General features: G+C 37.4%; 1 protein-coding gene across 3 annotated transcripts in view; it reads right to left on the reverse strand.

Moving 5' to 3' along the window:
• Positions 1 to 1,255: 1,255 nt before the first annotated feature.
• Positions 1,256 to 15,334, reverse strand: part of LOC123530689 (eosinophil peroxidase-like) — a 68,053-nt gene continuing 53,974 nt past the window's right edge. For all 3 annotated transcript variants that reach the window (XM_045311439.2, XM_045311438.2, XM_045311440.2), the window contains 4 exons: positions 7,769 to 7,853; positions 6,204 to 6,373; positions 3,032 to 3,131; positions 1,256 to 1,606 (listed from right to left, as the gene is read on the reverse strand). In XM_045311439.2, the coding sequence (XP_045167374.2) occupies positions 1,477 to 1,606; positions 3,032 to 3,131; positions 6,204 to 6,373; positions 7,769 to 7,853 (485 nt within the window). In that variant the 3' untranslated portion in view covers positions 1,256 to 1,476. The remainder of the gene's footprint in view (positions 1,607 to 3,031; positions 3,132 to 6,203; positions 6,374 to 7,768; positions 7,854 to 15,334) is intronic.

Below are 15,334 nucleotides of genomic sequence, written 5' to 3' on the forward strand. Positions count from 1 at the left end.
ATACAAGTAATATTAATGTTGACCTAGCTAGTCCGCAAACACACATTAGGTAGCCACATTGAATTCCTTTAGTGATTCATGGAGTCATTCTGTTATCTTTCATTAATGCCAATAAATAGTAATGTTGTCAGAGTCCGATAAATGAGCAATACATCATACCGCTCAGCTCGTCAACATAAACACTGTGTTAGTACATTTAAGTCAGCGAACTGTTTTACCGGCCAAAGGACTATTTGATATTTGATGTGAACAAATTTTATTAAAGTCATTTCATGAATCATTTACAAAAATAGTGATAATAAAATTGGACAGAAAGGTGATTAGCTTACGATTTTTGTTTCTCTTGGAGTAACAGCACAGTTCGTTGCACATATCTCGTATTTTCGCATCTTTAGACACGTTCTGCGACAGCTACACACGGAGGTTCTACTGTAGAATATTTGTCCGAGTTAGAATCTTGTTAATGTTCAATTAAGTCAGAAAATCCACACGTGATATTTGTTTCTTTTGTTTCTTTTTGTTAAGGTTAAGCATCACACCAACAAAATTTAGCGAATTTCCAGCTTTTGCTGGCTGAAGAAGACCCCAGGTATCCCTTCGTAATCTCTATCAGACAAGGGTTTTTACCTGGTTAGAATCAACGGCCTTCAGTAAGCCAGCTGGAGTGTTTCCCAACATGAAAGAATTCTATTCCAAAAGCGGGGCCTTTGAATCTACAGAATGAGAGACAAAGTAATTCAAGTCTGCAATCTTGACAACTGCCCAGGGTTGCCCCTTAATTATATTTGTGACATTCAGACGAGTGCTTTGATAATATTATGTCAATAAGAAAGGGCGTTGTGCTCTCATTGCTTCATTGCTTCAGAGGTGGTCATTTGATGTATCAAGTCGTTAACAATTATGTGAGTTTACAAGGGTGGCATTTTTTACAACCGAACGAATTCATTTTCATGTTTTTTTTCTGTTAGCATCGGGTCTTTATGTGTTAAACACCAAGGCGGCTGAACAAGGTTTTTTTATAAGAGATGCTGATAAAAATGCAGTTTGATGATATTGCAATTCACAAATCTTTGAATATATGTTTACTTTGTGTTATCATAATGACGTAGCAACAGACTTCAGGTTTAAACAGTCATATGATATTTCCCAAGGGACATGTGAAACAGGAAGATAACAATGATGGTTGGAGGTAAATAATATGATCTTTATATAACCTGAATGACATGCCGTGCCTCTATATAACATTCAACACCTCTTAAGTATCTCTTTTTATTCCTGACAAAGTGTAATTTAGTTTTCTTTACATGTTTATCAATATAATTAAGTCGGAATTCAGAGAGTACTTGTATTTTGTCTCAATAAACATTATTGTGAGGTACAGTACATTACACAATTGTCTCAAAAATGCACATTTTTATGTTTTATTTACTTTATTATAGCATTTTACTGTTCATATATTTAATATTGAATATCAGTTCAAACATTTCTTTTCTTCGCACAGTTCCTCTTGAAGTTAGGCCTGCCGTCTGGTAACAATTTTGTACACGATTTCCATTTGTCTAAATCGATTGCAGGCAGTTGGGTACAGTCCACCCTTTCGTTTCCGCTGCATGTGAAAAGGAAAACGATATACATGTTATACCAGGTGAAGGAGGTCGCCCCGAGCTGAACGTCAAAATAAAACTAAGAAACAGGCAGGCAGGAAGACTGGCATGGAAGCAGAGGATAGACAAACAAAGACAGACAGGCAGGAAGACATACAGGCAGATAGATGACAGACATGACAGACAAACAGTCAGGCAGGAAGACAGACAGACAGACAGACAGCCCATTTAAAGTTATCTAATTTCCAAGATGACCTTCTTATAAGTCACATAGACAAAACGATGAGTTTTCTCAAAACAACATCAAAACTGAGAAAGTAAGGAATATATTTCTAAAATGTTAAAGTGATTTAGGCATAAAACGTTTTTTTCAGATTCTCTTTTATCCATCTACGTGTAATGTTGGATCCACCAAATCCGTAATAGAGTTTTTCGCGGACTGTGGCTGCTGTGTTTTACAAGGTCTTATATAAACTTAACATCCTTCATAAAGGTAATAGTAGGATCCTTTTAACATTTTACAATGTTTAAAATATGTAATTTTTATGGCCAAAAATATATTTTTCCATTGTAAATATCTTGCGAAATCACAAGTTTGAAAAATGTTGTTTTAAATATATATATACTTTGCCTGGAAACTTTGCTTTTTATCTGACCAGGATATATTGAAAGTCTTATAACAATCTATCAAATATAATGCCAAACATTTTTTTAATTGTCTGATGTCAATATGACCGAGGAAAACAAAGGGAAAAACACCACAAAAATCGCGTTTATGATAAATTCAAAATCGGCAAGAGATTTTGAAAATTAAAAACAATCGATGTTCTTTAAACTGATGTATAATCTAAAATGCTTTGTCATATATATTTGAAGAGAAATCACGAAAATACTATATTACGTAAAAGATGGATCAAACTGTAAAAATCTAAATCCGTGTATCAGAAAAATAGCTGTAAATTTTCAGACAGTATAATAGAGCATAAACTAAACTGAATACACAGTATGAAAAAGTATAAAACTCTATTTAATACATGTACTCAGGGTGGGGGATAAAACTATACTGGATACAAAGTATAAAATAGTATAAAGACTATACTGGACACACAGTATGAACAACTATATAACTATACTGAATACACAGCATAAAAGAGTATAAAACCTGTACTGCATAGTTGTAAAAGTATAAAGCTATACTGAATACTAATTATAATAGAGTAAAAACTTTACTTGATATACAGTTTGGAAGAGTATAAATCTACACTTAAAAATATGCCCATGAACGTAGTGATTGTTTTTAATGTATGAACGCAGTGTTTGAAATTTGTGTACGTCGACTTTTAGTCTAAGAATATAACACGGTCGTAGTAGTAACGCCAATAATGCATGGCACAAACCCAAGATTGTTCTGTCATTTTTATACTTACGGTCCTGGTACTCGGAACACATTTGGTTGTATCTTGTCTATCTCAAAATTATCACACATAACCCTTGCCAAGGTCACCTTTCGGAGCTCTGCCAGCTGATCTAAATATAAAAAATATGCATATTTATACAGCGACATGCGCTTTATTTGCCTCGTTATCGGAATGAAACTAAGACGGTTTTATTCTATTTCTTAAGTTTATGAACGAGAGTCAAACTTGAAATAGTTGTTCGAAATGATCGTCGTCATCGTACGACACATTGTCTATAACTCCAGAAATCCACCGTCCTCAAATATGTTTATTTGATTTTGGTTACAACGACTCCTACCCCTCCCAGCTATTTCTTTTTATTCTTCATATCGTCATTTATGAATTACTATTACTAAAACAAAACAGTATTGTGTAGGTATAAATTACTCCAGCTCTTGCTTCCTCAGATGTACACTATTTTTCTACCAAGCATTAGAATAGTCGACCACGCTGTCTGCTCGGACAGTTCTTGTACCTTTGTTATAATTTTGCTTTATATAAAACACACAACTTTAAATAAATCAACGAGGACAAAACTATTTAATTTTACCGTAATTGTGAACAAACAATTATATATATTTCTTTTTTAAAAAATAAGTAACTCATTATGTGTTCCTTGTCTTCCCATCGAATGTAAAGTACATGATGCCATTGTAAACCATCAAATCATACCTGCACTCCAGTCAAGACATTTAAAATTGTCAGTCAGAGTTTGTATAAGTGCTCATGACTGAAATATTGTCTCTAAAACAGGTAAAACAGGTGTCTACAACACCGTACGGCCCTATGTGTAATAGATTAGTTGAGAAATTTGACGGTAGTTTGAAACATGTGCATTGAGGTCTAGTAAGTGCAACTATTGTAGATGAAGATCAGAAAGGTCATGATATGTTATTATAGCTGTGTAGAGGAAAATCAGAGAGAGAAGTAATGATGTGTTGTTTTGTAGAGGAAGATTAGGAATGTGATGATGTGTTATTGTAGAGGAAGATTAGAGAGGTGATGATGTGTTATTATAGAGGAAGATTAGATTGGTGATGCTATGTTATTGCAGAGGAAGATCAGAGAGGTGATGATGTGTTATTATAGAGGAAGATCAGAGAAGTGATGATGTGTTGCTGTAGAGGAAGATCAGAGAGGTGTTAAGGTGTTATTATAGAGGAAGATCAGAGAGTTGGTGATGTGTTATTATAGAGGAAGATCAGAGAGTTGGTGATGTTTTATTATAGAGGAAGATCAGAGGGTTGGTGATGTGTTATTGTAGAGGAATATCAGAGAGTTGGTGATGTGTTATGGTAGAAGAAGATTAGATTGGTGATGCTATGTTTTTTGTAAAGGAGGATCAGAGAGGTGGTGATGTGTTATTATAGAGGAGGATCAGAGAGGCGGTGATGTGTTATTGTAGAGGAAGATTAGAGAGGTGGTGATGTGTTATCATAGAAGAAGATTAGATTGGTGATGCTATGTTTTTTGTAGAGGAGGATCAAAGAGGCGGTGATGTGTTATTGTAGAGGAAGATTAGAGAGGTGGTGATGTGTTATGGTAGAAGAAGATTAGAGAGGTGATGCTATGTTTTTTGTAGAGGAGGATCAGAGAGGTGGTGATGTGTTATTATAGAGGAGGATCAGAGAGGCGGTGATGTGTTATTGTAGAGGAAGATTAGAGAGGTGGTGATGTGTTATGGTAGAAGAAGATTAGATTGGTGATGCTATGTTTTTTGTAGAGGAGGATCAAAGAGGCGGTGATGTGTTATTGTAGAGGAAGATTAGAGAGGTGGTGATGTGTTATGGTAGAAGAAGATTAGATTGGTGATGCTATGTTTTGTAGAGAAAGATCAGAGAGGTGGTGATGTGTTATTGTAGAGGAAGATCAGAGAGGTGGTGAGATGTTATTGTAGAGGAGGATCAGAGAGGCGGTGATGTGTTATTGTAGAGGAAGATTAGAGAGGTGGTGATGTGTTATTGTAGAGGAAGATAAGATTGGTGATGCTATGTTATTGTAGAGGAAGATCAGAGAGGTGGTGATGTGTTATTGTAGAGGAAGATCAGATTGGTGATGCTATGTTATTGTAGAGGAGGATCAGAGAGGCGGTGATGTGTTATTGTAGAGGAAGATTAGAGAGGTGGTGATGTGTTATGGTAGAAGAAGATTAGATTGGTGATGCTATGTTTTTTGTAGAGGAGGATCAAAGAGGCGGTGATGTGTTATTGTAGAGGAAGATTAGAGAGGTGGTGATGTGTTATTGTAGAGGAAGATAAGATTGGTGATGTTATGTTATTGTAGAGAAAGATCAGAGAGGTGGTGATGTGTTATTGTAGAGAAAGATCAGAGAGGTGGTGATGTGTTATTATAGAGGAGGATCAAAGAGGCGGTGATGTGTTATTGTAGAGGAAGATTAGAGAGGTGGTGATGTGTTATGGTAGAAGATTAGATTGGTGATGCTATGTTTTTTGTAGAGGAGGATCAGAGAGGCGGTGATGTGTTACTGTAGAGGAAGATCAGAGAAGCGGTGATGTGTTATTGTAGAGGAGGATCAAAGAGGCGGTGATGTGTTATTGTAGAGGAAGATCAGAGGGGTGGTGATGTGTTATGGTAGAAGAAGATCAGAGGGGGGGGGGGAGAGAGAGAGAGAGAGAGAGAGAGAGAGAGAGAGAGAGAGAGAGATGTGGCGATTTGTTATTGTAGAAGATTAGATTGGTGATGCTATGTGCTATGTTTTTGTAGAGGAGGATCAGAGAGATGGTGATGTAAAATGGTAGAAGATTAGATTGGTGATGTTATGTTATTGTTGAGGAAGATTAGAGAGGTTATGCTATGTTTTAGAGGAGGATCAGAGAGGTGGCGATGTGTTATTGTAGAAGATTAGATTGGTGATGCTATGTTTTTGTAGAGGAAGATTAGAGAGGTGATGCTAAGCTCTTGTGGAGGAAAATCAGAGAGGTGATGATATGTTAGAAAAAGAAGAAACTCATTGTGACAGTTCAACTAGAGATGATATTAATATTGATATTTCCAGTAATGCAAGGAGCCGAATCGCTCAATGATGTAGGTACCAATAAAACGTAGCAAACTCTCTACAATTGCATTCTTTTCGGCGTTTAATTGTCAATACAACAACACGACGTTTGGCAAAATCGTGTACCTTTTGTGAATCTGATGATCTTGTCCGGTGTTTCGTGCCAATATCTGTCGCCTTTCTTGAGATTTCTGAATTGTTTACCTATCAAACAAGCAAACGTTGGTCCAACTGAGCTGTCAGGTAGTAAAGTCTCGGTCATTGCACCCGCAAAAAGATCTATATCATCAACATGTCTGAAAACGTGCATGTAGGTATTAGTTGCTTTTAGCAGTTCATCAAATATTTAAAGTGACTCAGGATGTTATGTCTTTGCAAGATAGTTTGCCAGTTTTTATATTATACAGACATACCTTATACTAAGCTTTTAATGTATGTGAAAACAACCAAAGTGAGGCTATATACCGCACCTGATCTAAATATGACGCTATATACCGTACCAGACCTAAATATGATGTTACATACCGTACCAGACCTAAATATGATGCTATACTGTCCCAGACCTAAATATGACTCTATATACCGTACCAGTCCTAAATATGACGCTATATACCGTTCCAGGCCTAAATATGACACTATATACCATACCAGACCTAAATCTGATGCTATATAGCGTACCAGACATAAATATGACGCTATATACCATTCCAGACCTAAATATAACGCTATATACTGTACCAGACCTACATATGACGCTATGCACCGTACCAGACTTAAATATGACGCTATATAGCTTACCAGACCTAAATATGACGCTATATACCATTCAAGACCTAAATATGACACTATATACCATTCCAGACCTAAATATGACACTATATACCGTACCAGTCCTAAATATGACGCTATATACCATACTGGACTACTTTTTCCTATAATATACTTTTTACAATACAATGACAAAAAAGTGTTTTTAAAGTATACTGAAAGGAAATAGAAACGCATAGGTTTTAATTTTGCATAATTTTTAACTATCAATAACAAACAAATTAAAATTTGCCCATTGACTAATATTGTGTACACAAATTGTAACAACATATCGATCTCACTTAACCGTCACCATTTCGCACGTGATTCGCTGATTAGCACTTTTCACCTTAACCGGGGCGGTTAGTGAACAGACCTCGTAGAGGACGTGCCCCGTCGCACGTAAACGTTGCCGAAGTCGGCTGACGGTTGACTGAGCAGCACCAAGTTGCCTAGCGACCCGTGACTGTGAGAAACCTTGCATTAACAAGTCAACTGCGCGTCCTCTGTCTCTTTCGGGTAGCCGTGGCATTTCATGACGTTAAGTATCCAAACAATTTTTTATGGAATTGAACAAAACGACGTGAAGGATCTGTCCGATATGATTTTCCACTGTGTAATGTCCGCGGCTCACGAATAGTACGTGCAAAGGGTGAAACGTGCTAATCAGCGAATTACGTGCGAATTGTGACGGTTCAGTGAGTGAAAAGTAAGTGTTTCTTCAAGAAGAGCGATACCTATATGAAGATATTCCAATTTTGTCTGAATGCTCTTGCTTATATAACAGATATTCTTTGCCATTTTACAGTAATATTACTGTAAACATTTTTAGAAATGTTTCTTTAACTGTAAACTGTGTTTATCACAGTGTAGTGTACTCTTACCTGTAAGTATGCTCTAACTTGTGTGTTTCATTATCGTTGTGGTCAGGTAATATAAATTCTCCGTCCTTTGTCATGTTAGCCTTGTCTAAAACAACAAATACAACAAGTCAAATGGTTTATCGCGGTTAGAAATTTGTACAAACCGGACAGAAGTTGCGAAATTGTCATTTGTGCAGGAAAGAAGCGTTTACCATAATGTCCAGTACTGGACAGGTATAGTGACCATGCACGGACACAGCCAATTTTCTCAGAGGGGGTCCGATCCCCTGCTCCCCCCCCCCCCCCACCCTGGAAATTTTGAAATTTAGCACTTCATTTTTTGCATTCTGGGACAGTTTTATGGACTAACCTGTTAAATTTGGGAAAATGATAAAATCAAGCTTTCTTGAAAGTAAAATTCTTAGTTTCTTTTAGATAAATAATATGAATTATGTCGGGGTCGTATGTAGCAGCAGCCGCATATACTTTACATGCAGTCCTAATGTTGCCTTTTTCGAAAAACATTTTCTTTCCTTCTTGTCTTCTTTCCTTTTTTAAAGATTTTCCAGAGGGGGTCCGGACCCCCCCCCCCCCCCCCCCCCCCCCCCCTGGCCCTCTGGATTTGCGCATGGTGACATATCATGCTTTCTGTTTATGCAGGTAAACTTGTGTTTGGTTAAATTTCAACAGAGCACAATTGTCTGAACAGTGTACAAACTCATTACTGTTTTTTCAGGCAAAGGGTGGAAAAAAAGTGGTAGACAATGAAAGCAGTAACATTTTTATTTAAAAAAAATAAACAATGAGACAAACATTTCCAACATCTTTGGACGGTTCAAAAATCCCATGTTAAACATACGATAAAGCCCGAAACGCGTGAAAATGTTCCGAATGTAAATCGGGTGAAGTAACCGCTCTATGTATAGAGTTAGATTATGCGTCTAGATTGATTAAACTGGGCGAGTCTACTTACTTATTACTTGAGGATGAAAAAAAAACGTGTTTTTTAAATGTTGCTCTTAAACAAGGGTGGCGGTTGAACTACTAAAAGTACAACAACAGTTAATTCACAACAAATCATACGGTATGTTTTATAATCAGTAGAAGCTAGTCGTATTTACGCTTATGAGACCTGTTTCACCCACAAGTAAAGAATTCACAGGTCCATCATGAAATATTTTCCCCAGCGCGCATATACTTGTCCTATTCAATATGATCGCAGCCGCGATCAATGAAAGGATGTAACTTTAACAATTTTAATAATCCCCATTTTCGAATATAGTTTAGTTTAAACAATTTTTTTCTGTAAATGAACATAACATGAACAACACTGTGACAAATAATGTTGGGAAGATGAAAAATGTACTAAATAATCTTTTTGAAGTCTTTCTCTAGAATACGTTATGAACATATCATTAGGTTATTACTATTATGACAGATTGAAAAATTATGCTCTTTTAAATGTACGAAAAGATGTCCCGACGGAAAACATTAGATCATTACTTGTCAATGATACATACTCATTCAGGTAACATGTCATCAGAATAAATAGATTTTATAAAGTTAATCTAACATTACATGGAACGAATATACTTGGGTAAATGTCGCAGAAGACACGTAGACAGATGGACGGACGGTCGGATAGACATCATCAGACTATTACTATTTACCAAACCGAAGGTGTACCGTGTTCCACATAAACGTATCGTTACATGTCAATGGAGTGTTGGGTTGGACATTTATACATGTAAGTAATAATTAAATACGCAAGGAACTGTTAATTCATTAGATAAAATGTATGTTGTTTACCCAGAAATAACTCATAAACCAAATGGACACATGGAAGTATTGTGAAACACTGCCGAACCAGTAACTATTGTCTTCTACCCGTAGAATGTCACTTAACCCTGTGTCCATTTGTTTGAAAGAATAAAATCTGCAAGAAGATCCTTTAACAAAATAGAATGCAGTATTTACCCTAAGGGGTACCAAATGTTTAAAGACTCTATAGTTCTCACTCAGTTTTATTAACGTTTCGGCCTTAAGGCCTTTATCAAAATGACGAATTCCGAGAATTACTCTACATCATGGCGTCTCATAATATAACAACATTTGAAATACAAAACCGGAACTGACGTAACATTATTAAACGTCAACGTCAAATCCCGCTAAAAAGCGATACACATTTATGATACACAAGGACTGTCTTCTGGCCTAATGAAGATATGATTAAAAATAAAAGACTTAATGTGCAGAAACACATCAAGCTAGCGGTAGGGATAGAGTGCGAAATGGACTTTACGTCTACGAAATGGAGTTTTATTATTTAAATTACGGCTTTAAGCTAGTGAAGTCCCAATGCTATTATGGCAGACAAATTAAAATTATATCCTTATCAATTCGTTGGTAGGACAATGAAAGTTTATATACCATAGATATATGACAAACAAAAAGCTAAAACAAACAAAGATCCTCATAAAATTTTGCATTCAACCATTAGATCTTTACTAAAATGAATAAAAATAAATTTAAAAACGAATAGTTTATCATCAAACGAAATAGAAACTATAGAAAATAGGCAAATTTTACGTATAAAGGGAAGTAATTACAAAAAAAAGTAAAAAAAAAAATCTATATTAGTATCGGAACCAGTAAAATATCTATCTATAAATACTGCATGACACCCTTGCGAGTATTTTATGCAGGTGCGCGTCAGTGCATAAGAGTTTAAAAGCAGGAATGTACAGGAGAAATAAAGTAATACATAAAGTATTTGTGAGAATTTGAGACAAAGCTGATAGTGCTAATAAAAAGGCGAAATGTACAGTAAAAGGATTAAAAAGAGCCTGGTCACTCAGAAGTCCTGGCCCAGTTTGGTTACCCCTTGCCTAAACTGGTCCAGGGTAGGTGCCTGAGCAATGTCAGCCGGCAAAGAATTCCAGAGAATGATGGTAGCCGGGTAGAAAGAGAACTTGTAATAATTACAGGGTGTTTGAATTTGCCGGAAAGATAGGGAATGCATGTGTCTAGTGAGCCGGGTAGGAGGTAAAATATAAGATGGCATTGCATTGGCACTGCAACCAGTCCATGGACAATCTTGTAAAACATCAGTAGCCTGGCATCATTCCTTCTGTTTGCAAGGGAACGCCACCCCAATTGCTTTAACATGTGTGTGACACTGCTGTAGTTTGAATAGTCACTGGTGACCCATCGAGCGGCCCTGCGTTGGACCATCTCGATTTTATGTATGTTGAGCTGTGTATGTGGACTCCACACTGAGCTGCAGTACTCTAGTTGTGGTCTAACAAGGGTTTTGTAGGCAAATTCCCTAATATTTTGCTGTTTGGAGGGAATATTGCGCTTAATGAAGTTAAGTGTTTGACCAGCTGTTGAAGTGACCTGGTTTATGTGTTTGTTCCAGTTTAGATCTGAAGTGATGCTAACACCAAGGTATTTTGCATCACTCACAGTTGCTAGTGTCTGCCCATGTAGTGTGTAAGTGGATTTGTAAGGGTGTTTAGACTTGGAAATATTAATCACTTTACATTTGGATGGGTTGAATTCCATGTCCCATGTGTGTTCCCATTTTTGTAACCTGGTTAAGTCCTCTTGCAGAGTATGTTGTTGTGTAACATTGTTGACTGTGATATAAACAGCAGTATCATCAGCAAATAACCGGACCTGTGAAACAATATTTTCAGGCAGGTCGTTTATGTATAGCAGAAAGAGGAGAGGGCCGAGGACAGAGCCCTGTGGGACACCAGATGTGACCGGGACCTCATCCGACTTATCACCATTGACTAAGACGGACTGACGGCGACCGATGAGAAATGATTTGACCCGCTGTAGTGTACAGTCCTGGATGCCATGTTGGTGCAGCTTATATAGTAACTTTAGGTGATTAACCTTATCAAACGCCTTTGAGAAGTCGAGGAGTATTAAGTCTGTTTGGTGACCTTGAATTAAATTCCTGGGTAGGTCCTCGACAAGTCCTAATAGTTGAGTTTCGCATGACCGTTTTGACCTGAAGCCAAGTTGAAGGTGATAAGTATGTTGTTGACCTGGAAATGTTTAGTGATGTTTGATGCGACAATGTGCTCCATAACTTTGCAAAGAACACATGTCAGGGAAATGGGTCTATAGTTAGCAGGGTTGCTTTTATCACCTTTCTTAAAGAGAGGAGTGACATTCGCCTTGGACCAGTCGGAAGGGATAGTGCCTGTTTCTAGAGATTTTTGGAAAAGTTTGGTGACCAGGGGGGCAATTTGTACACTGAAGTTTTTCAGGACTACCGGTTTTAAGTTATCGGGACCGCAAGCTTTGTCACTCTGTAATGTGGACAAAAGCTTTTGGACACCATTTACACTGATGAAAATTTCAGGCATTTTGGGGTACTGAGGCTTTGGGGCACTGCTAAACAGGTATTTGGTTTTCATTAGGCATAGCTGACTTAGTTTTAAGGGATTCATTGGAGTGAAGACGGACTGGAATTGGCGGTTGAGAACATTTGCCTGGCCCCTGCTATCTGTGATAAGGTTATCATTTTCCGATAGTGGGGCAATGCCTTGAGTGTCCTGTTTAGCATTTTTAATGGTTGAGAAGAGCTTTTTACGGGAGAAGTTTTGACCTGGTTTGGGGTTATTTGGATCACCTGAGTGTGCTTCTAGGACATACTCTAGGTAGTTTGTGTGGGCCTGCTTTATCTCCATTTTGACCTGGTTTCTGAAATATTTGTACTGATGACAAGTATATATTTGAAACTCACAAAAATGCGTTAAAGGCAGAAAAAAGGACATAATATATATGAAAGAAATACATATTAAGAACATATTAAAGGGTCGCAACGACAAATATCCAAAATTAATATAAAAACGCTTACTTAAAACCAATACCTCCGGAAAATTAAATGTTACTTAAACATCAATTTGATTGAGTTTATTTATATTCTCTCCAAAGAACCCCAAGTTTCGCTTTCGTGTTAAGTCCATTTGGCGCCTCTGTCTGCAACTCGTGGATCCACTCAAGCTCCTTGATCTGTCGGTAGTATCTACTGTTTTCCTTCATGTGTTCTAACACCGACACACCGACATCACCTATGCTATGACCAGGCATATTGAAATGTTCTGCCACTGATTTCGTACGTTTCAGCCGTATGTCCGCTTCATGTTCTGGCAATCTCTCCTTCAGCGATCTTGACGTTTCACCAATATACACAATTTTATCACACTGGTTACAGTTTATCCCATATACCAGGTTCCATGCCTGGCAGGTTTGAGTTCGCTCTATCCGTGCCGCTATAGTCTTGTCATTATTGTGCCTCCCTTTGTCTATCATTTCACATACCACGCACTTTCCGTTACATCCTGGTTTCAAATCGCCCGTTTGGTATTGCTTCATAACCTTGTTTGTCTTTCCATGTACCAAAAGGTCAGAAATATTCGTGTCCCTGCGGTAAGCCGCAATTAGGGTGTCACTGAATATATGTTTCATTCGTTCTGATTTGTGTAACGTGTTCATATGTTTACGTACAATATTACGTAAATTCGGGAGATGTCTGGAGTAAGTCACTACTACAGGTACCCTCTTCATTTTCTCTTTTTTGAGTTTCTGTGGTGTTAATAATTTAGCCCTGTCTATCCTGTCTACTCTATTCAGTTGATTTTCAATAAACTTTCCACTGTATCCCCTTCTCCTTAGCTGGCCTCTTAGTTCCTGTCTGTGTTTGGCGTAGTCTGCTTCCGTCGAGCAAATCCTTTTCAATCTTACTCCTAATCCATACGGAATTGCCTTTTTTACGTTTTGAGGGTGGTCTGATTTCCAGTTTAAATATAAGTGTTTGTCCGTCGGTTTCGAATATAAGACTGTTGTAATTTCATTATTTCTTTCAATTCTGACAGTCGTGTCCAGAAATTCTATACTTGTTGTATGCCACCTTAATTCCACTTTTATGTTCGGGTGTATCTGATTCGCAAAATCTCTGAATTTTAACAACTCTTCTAGTCCATGTTGCCACAGTCCAAATCCGTCATCAATGTAACGCTTGTAAAACATTGATACTTTTTCATTCTCCATCAACTTCTCGTCCCATTTGCGCATGTAGCAACAAGCAAAATTACGACCTAGCTTTGACCCTATCGCCACTCCTTCCTTCGCTATTATTGAATGAAAAAACATTGTTCGTTAGTACCGTATTTACTATTTTCATAACCGCTTCTGTTGTGACATTTTGGTTAGTTCTGCATTGGAGAGCTTCTTCACAAGCTGTTAAACCTTCTCGCCTAGGTATAGATGGGTACAACTTGACTACGTCAAAACAAAACAAAATCACTCCTTCTGGGATAGGTAGGGGAATCACTTTCAGTTTGTTTAAGAAATCTGTGGTATCTTTTAAGTAGCTGGGACTATTTTCAACATATTCATTAAGGTCCTTCTCCGCTACTTCTGCCATGCGCTCTGTTGCAGTTTCAATTCCACTAACAATCGTTCTGTATGGATTCTCACGCTTGTGAATTTTGGGATTTCCCTTCAATTTGCCAGTAACTGGATGTTTCTGTATTAAATATTTATTTATTTATTTATTTGGGTTTACGGCGCACCAACACAGTATAGGTTATATGGCGCCAAACAGGACTACAAATTTTGGTTTCACATCTCATTTACATCGTAATAAAAACACGAGGTATGGAATCAAAATTTGCATACCTGCTGGAATCACAGAGTTACAGCAAAACCAAGTGTTAAGACCCTATTAGTCGCCTCTTACGACCATGAAAGGGTAAGGCAGTGGTTCCAATTATTTTCATACATAGATCGTCCCAGAACCACATGGGGCCTATATTAAATAATCTTTCAACTTCTTGGAAATAAGACCATCTCTACACATCTTGTTGGTAATCTTCTTTACTTCTTTTTCCACTCTATATTGTGCTCCGCCATCAGTTTCCAAATAAGAAGCATTGTCCTTTACTTCCTTTTCTAAATTTTTTATATAATCTTCCGCATTCACTATTACAATACCTGACCCTTTGTCCGCCGGTCTTATAATTATATTGTTGTCATTTAGGAGTGCTTTCATCGCTTTCCTTTCTGACTTGGACATGTTCGATGTGCATTTGTCATGAATGCCATTGACAATCGCAATTTTTACTTCTTCTATGTAAGCATCTAAATACTTATCTCTTCCTGGTTCTGGTGTAAAGTCACTTTTTTTTCTTCTCACACCACGGTTCTTCATCGAGATCTAAACTATACGTGTCTTCCTTGTCATGGAAACATTCCTTTAAACGCATTCTCCTTTCCCATTCAGCCAAGTCACTGTGAATTTTTGTCATATCTACTCTATGTCTGGTTGGTACAAATGATAAGCCTTTTGAAAGGAGCGACAGCTCTGCTTCCGTTAGAATCCTTGACGACAGATTTGTAGCGGGATTTGACGTTGACGTTTAATAATGTTACGTCAGTTCCGGTTTTGTATTTCAAATGTTGTTATATTATGAGACGCCATGATGTAGAGTAATTCTCGGAATTCGTCATTTTGATAAAGGCCTTAAGGCCGAAACGTTAATAAATCTGAGTGAGAACTATAGA

Source organism: Mercenaria mercenaria, chromosome 11 (assembly GCF_021730395.1).
Source record: "Mercenaria mercenaria strain notata chromosome 11, MADL_Memer_1, whole genome shotgun sequence".
NCBI lineage: Eukaryota > Metazoa > Mollusca > Bivalvia > Venerida > Veneridae > Mercenaria > Mercenaria mercenaria.